The sequence below is a fragment of the Colobus angolensis genome, unplaced genomic scaffold (assembly GCF_000951035.1).
Source record: "Colobus angolensis palliatus isolate OR3802 unplaced genomic scaffold, Cang.pa_1.0 Scaffold399, whole genome shotgun sequence".
Taxonomy (NCBI): domain Eukaryota; kingdom Metazoa; phylum Chordata; class Mammalia; order Primates; family Cercopithecidae; genus Colobus; species Colobus angolensis.
Genome location: NW_012117365.1, coordinates 1,603,574 through 1,612,086, shown reverse-complemented (window position 1 = coordinate 1,612,086; position 8,513 = coordinate 1,603,574). Strand labels below are relative to the sequence as shown.

Genomic DNA, 8,513 nt, shown 5'->3' with positions numbered 1-8,513 from the left:
CCCGGGAGGCGGAGCTTGCAGTGAGCCGAGATCGCGCCACTGCACTCCAGCCTGGGTGACAGAGCGAGACTCCATCTCAAAAAAAAAAAAAAAAATTCTGCCAAGTGATATATATGGATTATATAAGGAACCCTATTGCAATACATATCTGTACTACAACTCTATGGCATTACTAATTGGTCATAAATAAACTGGCTTTTTTAAAGAATGTAAGTAAATAATTTGTCATGATTTTGTTTTTATCTTAGTGAAATTTGAAAGTGCTTTTGAGAAAGTTTTTATTTGAACAATGCATTTCTTTAACATGTTATGCAGGGCCCTTCTAGCCCAATCCAGAGCTGTGCCATGGCAGAGACAAGAGAAGAGGAGACAGTGTCAGCAGAAGCCTCAGGATTCTCAGACTTGAGTGACTCAGAATTCCTGGATTTTCTGGACCTAGAAGATGCCCAAGAGTCAAATGCTTTAGTTAACATGCCTGGCCCATCTTCTGAATCCCTTGGGAAGGATGACAGACCCATAAGCTTACAAAACTGGAAAAGAGGATTGGATATCTTATCACCCATGGAGAGATTCCACCTTAAATATTTGTATGTCACTGACCTGACTACTCAGAACTGGTGTGAACTGCAAACAGCATATGGGAAGGAGCTTCCTGGTTTTTTGGCACCTGAGAAGGCAGCTGTTTTGGACACTGGTGCCAGCATACACCTAGCTAGAGAACTAGAACTTCATGATCTTGTGACTGTCCCAGTCACCACTAAAGAAGATGCTTGGGCAATTAAGTTTCTGAACATACTTTGATGATTCCTACCCTGCAGTCAGAAGGGCACATCAGAGAGTTTCCCGTGTTTGGGGAAGTGGAGGGTGTACTTCTTGTTGGAGTGATTGATGAGCTGCACTATACAGCCAAGGGGGAACTGGAACTGGCAGAACTCAAGACACGCAGGCGCCCTATGCTCCCTCTGGAAGCTCAGAAAAAGAAAGACTGTTTTCAAGTCAGCCTATACAAATATATCTTTGATGCCATGGTACAAGGAAAAGTGACCCCTGCTAGCTTAATCCACCACACAAAGTTGTGTCCAGAAAAGCCACTCGGGCCATCAGTGCTGAGGCATGCCCAGAAAGGAGGCTTCTCTGTGAAATCTTTGGGTGACCTCATGGAACTGGTCTTCTTGTCTCTAACACTGTCAGACCTCCCAGTTATTGATGTCTTGAAGATTGAGTATATCCACCAAGAGACTGCCACAGTGCTGGGTACTGAGATTGTAGCCTTTGAAGAGAAGGAGGTGAGAGCCAAGGTGCAGCATTATATGGCCTACTGGATGGGCCACCGAGAGCCCCAGGGAGTTGATGTGGAGGACGCTTGGAAGTGCCGGACATGTGCATATGCAGACATTTGTGAGTGGAGAAGGGGCAGTGGAGTACTCAGCTCTACACTGGGGCCCCAAGCCAAAAAAGCCAAATGAATAGAAGGTATGCTTTCAAGAATGTCGATCCTTCCTGCTCCTGCTGTACCTAAGCAAAAGAGGACCAGTCTCTGAGCTTGGCTTTTATGGACAGTGTTCTTATTTTGTTTCTTTTTTTATTTCCACAACCTCTAACCACATTCAGTCCAGGACCAAGGCTCAGGGATGAGTGGGAGAGATGGGTTATACTACCCTGGAACTTCACCATGGTTGCCTAAGAAGACAGATGCTCATCATGGCTGGAATGAAGGTATCCTTCAGTAAACATTGCTTTCTTAAGAAAATTCTTCAGTTTCTGATAAGTCATCCCTATTTTTATCTTGATCAAGGCTTTCTACAGTTACATAATACAATGAAATGCTGTCCAGGACAGTTGAACTGATGATTTTTTCATAATTGCAGTCCTTCAAAGATGGCCACCATACATAGTTGTGCACATGTTATTCCAAGCCTTTAAATACATACATAAACATATTTTTGAATCAGAATGAACAGACCAAAACATAAACGTAATAAATATTCTCAAAGAGACAAGGAAAGATGAAGTAGAAACAGGAAGTCATAAAAAGTGAAAATATTAGATATGAAAAACATAATACATGGCTGGGTGCAGTGGCACACGCCTGTAATCCCAGCACTTTGGGAAGCTGAGGTAGGTGGATCACCTGAGGTCAGGAGTTCAAGACCAGCCTGACCAATATGGTGAAAGCCCATCTCTACTAAAAATACAAAAATTAGCCAGGGGTGCACCTGTAGTCCCAGCTACTTGGGAGGCTGAGACAGGAGAATAGCTTGAACCGGGTAGGCAGAGGTTACAGTGAGCTGAGATCACACCGCTGCACTCCAGCCTGGGCAACAGAGTGAGACTCTGTCTTTAATAATAATAATACATGAAGTAACATGTAACATTCACATATTACAGTCCAGCAGTAGCATTCCTGGGTATATGCTGTAAGAAACATACATGTACAATAGAAAATGTGAACACGAATATACTTTGTGGCACTTTCACAATAGCAGAGGCCTAGAAGCTACCCAGGTGCCCATCATCAGAAGAGTGGATAATGTACAGTAGCCAAAACAAATGAGCTACAGTGACATAAAACAATATGCATGAATATTAGCAGCACAACATTAGGTGAAAAAAGTCCTAAAAATTACATATAGCATGGTACCCTTTTTATAAGGTGAAAAATAACATTTAAAGGAAAATGTAAAGGTAGTGGAGAGGAATCCCAATGCATCTTAGAAGGCAGTGGAGCTCTTAACTACAAACATCATCAAAGAAGCTGGAGGAAGGAATGATACAGATGTCACCTGGAAGATAAGGACTTGTTTGTGGTGACACTACTGGAGAATTTGCAGAAGTCAGTGCATGGGGAGGGCAATTGGCAGGGGTAGAGTTTCTGTATTAACTGGAACGTTAAGAGCCAACAGAACATGGTGAATGTTGTATGATTCCATGCTATACATGAGCTGGTAAATCCTGGACATCTGTAGAAGATAAGGTAGGTTGTCTCTGGAGGCCCTTCTTAACTACACATACTCTTCTATGGACCCTGAAATCTTATGATGACTTTTTACTGAGTGACTGTTATGGCCAGGCACTCTACTAAGCACATTGTAATTAAATCTGTATCCATTATCTCCAGCGAGGGAACTGAGACCTAGAAGGGTTATATAATTTTCCTAGCTGGGTGTAGTAGCTCACACCTGTAATCTTAGTACTTTGGGAGGGCAAGGTGTGAAGCTCACTTGAGGACAGAAGTTAAAGACCAGCCTGGGCAACATAGCAAGACCCCATCTCAAAAAAAAAAAAAAAAATCCAGGCATGGTGGTGCATGCCTGTAGTCCTAGCTACTTGGTAGGCTGAGGCAGGAGGATCACTTGAACCCAAGAATTCAAGGCTACAGTAAGCTATGATCATGCTACTGCAAAAAAATAAAAAAATTAAAAAGTTTCCAGGGTTCCACTGTTTGAAAGTGGTAGACTCCAGCCTAGATATGTCTGACTGCAGTGCTTATGTTCTTAATCATTATGCTATAAAAGTTTTCTTGTTGAACCTCCTGGACTGTATGTTATTATAGGCCCTAGTAAGTTTAGAGTTAAATTGGGAGCATAGTAAGCTGTACCTTATGGGATAAACAGTATTAAGCTAATAGTCTTCAAGAAAAGAACTTGCTCAAGTTCTATAGCATCATCTTAGTTATACCAGAAGTTTTAAGAACAGGAAAAAGGGACAGGCGCAGTGGCTCGCCTGTAATCCCAGCACTTTGGGAGGCTGAGGTGGGTGAATCACCTGAGGTCAGGAGTTGAAGACCAGCCTGGCCAACATGGTGAAACCCCATCTCTACTAAAAATACAAAAATTAGCTGGGTGTGGTGGTACACACCTGTAATCCAAGCTACTCAGGAGCTGAGGCAGGAGAATCACTTGAACCCAGAAGGCAGAAGTTGCAGTGAGCCGAAATCACACCACTGTACTCCAGCCTGGGCAACAGAGTAAAACTGTCTCAAAAAGGAAAAAGAAAATTTGTTTTCAGATACTGACATTATTGAGAATTCAGTAATTCCTTGAGACTTCAAATCCTTATTTTAAGTTAACATCTTCTGGTTATAACCTTAGGGTTTCTCATAAGTTGAGACGTCTTTAGTTGGGACCACCCCAGGATCACTGCTTATGAATGTTTGTGCCCCCTCAAATTAGTATGTTGAAATCCAAACCCTCAATATGGTAGTATTAAGAGGTGGGCCTTTGGGAGGTGATTAGGTAATGAGGGAACAGCCCTCATGAATGGGATTGGTGCCCTTATAAAAGAGTTCTGAGGGAACTCTTCAATCTTTCCATGATGTGAGGACACAGTGAGAAGGTGCCCCCAAGACTATGAGAAATACATTTTTGTTGTTTATAAGCCACTCAGTTTGTGGTGTTTTGTTACAGCATCTTGAATGACTAAGACAATCACTGATGCTGTTTTCTATAACAAATACCTTCCTGTTTCAGCCTTCGCATGTCTAATAATGTCATCTCTCCTTTATGAATTCTGCCTGACATGTCTGAACTCCAAATTACAGCCCTGGTGGACGTTTGTTTAGTGAGTGGATAAAAGAGATGTCACAACAAAGCTATTTCTTGATTTTTAAAAAATTGTTTTCTGGGCCAGGAAATGAGTTGAATACCTTAACTGGGATTCGGATCAATTGTTTATAATAGAAATCACCAAAACAATAGTGGTTAAACAAAATAGAAGTGTATTTCTCACTTAAAAGAAGCCTAACTATAGTTAGTCCAGGACTGGTGTGGCACCCTATGATGTCAAGAGCCCAGATTCCTTCCCTCTTGTTTCTCTGACATAAACGTGTATCTTCTTCATAGTCCAAAATGGCTGGCAAAAATCCAGTCACCCATTACACATTCAGCATAAAGTTGGAATAGCAGAAAGACCCCCCTTTAAGGACACTTTAAAAATGTGTACTACCACTTTCACTTAGAGCCCACTGGCCAAAATTTGGCCACCTCGTCATAGCTAACTGCAAGAAAGGTTGGGATGTGTAGTTTTTATTCTCAGCAAGCATATGCCCTGACCAAAACTAAATTCTATGACTGCAAGAAAAGGGAGAATGGAGAGAGGATTTGGAGAAAATGGCAGTGTAGAAAGCACCAGAAATCTGTCTCCCAGCCTAGACAGCAGCTGCATTGGCAGAATCTTATCTGATGTAACTATTTTGGAATCTGGAGTCTATTGAAATTTTGCAACTTCCGGGGAAGATGATAAATTGTAGTTAATTTTGGTCAGTTTCAACTCATAGGACAGTAGTAACTACCAGTTCCTCACCCCCAGTCCTGTGGCCACAGCTGTGCACATATTTCTGCAGCAGTTTGCATACAGCTTGAGTTTTTCCTCCTTCATTTTTCTTTTAACCCCTTTTGGGAGCAAGACATTGAAGACTAGGACATTCAAAAGCAACTGCATATATGGGGAAACTAGAAAATCACCATGTATGCTGAGGGGAGGTGCAGAATTAAAAAAGGCCTGAGTAGAAAAGTTTATATTTCATGCAGATTCTTGGGATAGACACAGCCTAAACAATGAAATAAAATAGAAACCCTGAGGAATGGGGAAAATCTGATATCCAGAGTTACCATATTAGATTAAAATGTCTAGTTTTTGGCCGGTCATGGTGGCTCACTCCTGTAATCCCAGTGCTTTGGGAGGCCAAGGTGGGTGGGTTGCTTGAGGTCAGGAGTTCAAGACCAGCCTGGCCAACATGGTGAAACCGTGTCTCTACTAAAAATACAAAAATTAGTGGGGCATGGTGGTTCTGAGGTTTTGGGACTCAGACTGGCTTCCTCAGCTTGCAGACGGCCTATCTTGGGACTTTACCTTTTGATCGTCAATACTCCTTAATAAACTCCCCTTCATATGTACATCTATCCTATTCTGTCCCTCTGGAGAACCCTGACTAATACACTGGATTGCACATCTGTTTACAGCATGGGTGACTGACTATTTTAAGTCCACTGTTGAGAACTGCTCAGAAAAAAAGATTCCTTTCAAACTTACTGCTCATTGATAGTATACTCGTTCATCCAAGAGTTCTGATGGAGATACATAAGGAGATTATTGTTTTCATGTCTTCTAACACAACATCCACTCTGCAGCCTATGGGTCAAGGAGTCATTTTTAATTTCAAGTGTTGTTATTTAAGAAATATATTTCATAAGGCTGTAGCTGCCATAGGTAGAGATTCCTCTGATGGATTTGGGCAAAGTAAATTGAAAACCTGGAAAGGAGTCGTCATTTTAGATGCCATTAAGAATGTTGATATTTTATGACTCGCCTGTAATCCCAGCACTTTGGGAGGCCGAGGGGGGTGGATCATGAGGTCAGGAGATTGAGACCATCCTGGCTAACACGGTGAAACCCCGTCTCTACTAAAAATACAAAAAGCCAGGCGTGGTGGCGGGCTCCTGTAGTCTCAGCTAATTGGGAGGCTGAGGCAGGAGAATGGCATGAACCCGGGAGGCAGGGCTTGCAGTGAGCCAAGCACTGCAACCTGTGCGACAGAGCGAGACTCTGTCTCAAGAAAAAAAATGTTACCTTATCTTCAATTTTTTGCAAAAGTTTAAGAACTGGTATTGCTTCTTCTTTAAATGTTTGGTAGAATGAACTAAAAAACAACATTCTTAAAAAAGAGTTGAGATTTTTAACCTCCAACCAAGACAACTAGAATTAGAAGTGGAGCCTGAAGATGTGACTGAATTGCTGTAGTCTCATGATAAAACTTGAACAGATAAGGAGTTGCTTCTTATGGATGAGCAAATAAAGTGGTTTCTTGAGATGGAATCTGCTTCTGGTGAGGATGCTGTGAATATTGTTGAAATGGCAACAAAGGATTTACAATATTACATAAACTGAGTTGATAAAGCACTGGCAAGTTTTGAGAAGACCAACTCAAATTTTGAGAAAAGTTCTATGGGGGTAAAGTGCTATCAAACGGCACTGCGTATTGCATGCTACAGAGAAATCTTTTTTTTGACATGGAGTTTCGCTCCTGTTGCCCAGGCTAGAGTGCAGTCACAGCTCACTTCACTGCAACCTCTGCGTCCCCAATTCTAGCGATTCTCCTGCCTCAGTCTCCTGAGCAGCTGGGATTACAGGCATGTGCACCACGCCCAGCTAATTTTGTATTTTTAGTAAAGATGGGGTTTCTTCATCGTGGCCAGGCGTGTCTCAAACTCCTGACCTCAGGTGATCCACCCACCTCGGCCTCCCAAAGTGCTGAGATAACAGGCGTGAGCCACCGCGCCTGGCCTGAGAAATCTTTGTGAAGGGAAGAGTCAATCAATGGGACAATCTTCATTGTTGTCTTATTTTAAGAAATTGCAAGGCTGAGCATAGTGGCTCATGCCTATAATCCCAGAACTTTGGGAGGCCAAGGTAGGAGGATCACTTGAGGCCAGTAGTTCACAACTAGCCTGGGAAACATAGTGAGACGCTGTCTGTACAAAAATTTAAAAATTAGATAGGTGTGGTGGTGGGCACCTGTAGTCCTAGCTACTAGGAAGGCTGAGGGGGAGGATTGCTTGAGCCCAGAAGTTTGAGGCTGTAGTGAGCAATGATTATGCCACTGCACTCTAGCACCTGGGTGACAGAGTGAGACTCACCTTTAAAAAAAAAAAAAATTCAACAACAACTTAACTTTGCAACTTAAGGAACTAGAAAAAGAAGAATGAGGCCAGGTGCAGTGGCTCACACCTGTAATCCTACCACTTTGAGATTGTGAAGGTAGGAGCATCACTTGAAGCTAGTATTTCAAAACTCACCTGGGCAACCAAGCAAGACCCTGTCTCTACAAAAAATTCAAAAATTAACCAGGCATGGTGGTTTATGCCTATAGTCCCAGCTACTCAGGTGGCTGAGGCAGGAGGATCACTTGAGCCCAGGAGTTGCAGACAGTGAGCTATGATCATGCCACTGCACTCCACCTAATCAACAGAGTGAGACCCCATCTCTCAAATAAATACTCAACCCAAAGTTATCAGAAGGAAGGAAATAATGAAGATGAGAGCAGAGATAAACAAAATAATGAATAGAAAAACAATAGAGAAAATCAAAGAAACAAAAAGTTGGTTCTTCAACCAAATACTTGCATAAGTGTATGCCAACAAATTGGATAAACTAAATGAAATGGACAAAATACTAGCAACATAAACATACTAAGACTAGGACTAAATCATGAAGAAAGGGAAAATCTGGATAGACCTATATGTCACAGCCATTTCATTGCTTCTTGGTTACTTTCACAAGTCTGGTTAGATGGAACACACACAGAGCAAGTTATATGCAGTGAATTTGTTACTTACAGTTAGACATCAAGAGACAACAGAAGCCTAGGATTCAGGGCCGGGTGCGGTGGCTCAAGCCTGTAATCCCAGCACTTTGGGAGGCCGAGGCGGGCGGATCACAAGGTCAGGAGATCGAGACCATCCTGGCTAACACGGTGAAACCCCGTCTCTACTAAAAAATACAAAAAAAAAACTAGC

General features: G+C 42.3%; 1 protein-coding gene across 1 annotated transcript in view; it reads left to right on the top strand.

Moving 5' to 3' along the window:
• Positions 1–1,848, top strand: part of EXO5 (exonuclease 5) — a 7,148-nt gene extending 5,300 nt beyond the window's left edge. The window contains 2 exon segments of the mRNA XM_011955201.1: positions 316–793; positions 796–1,848. Coding sequence (XP_011810591.1) covers positions 346–793; positions 796–1,466 — 1,119 coding nt within the window. The 5' untranslated portion in view covers positions 316–345 and the 3' untranslated portion in view covers positions 1,467–1,848.
• Positions 1,849–8,513: the final 6,665 nt, after the last annotated feature.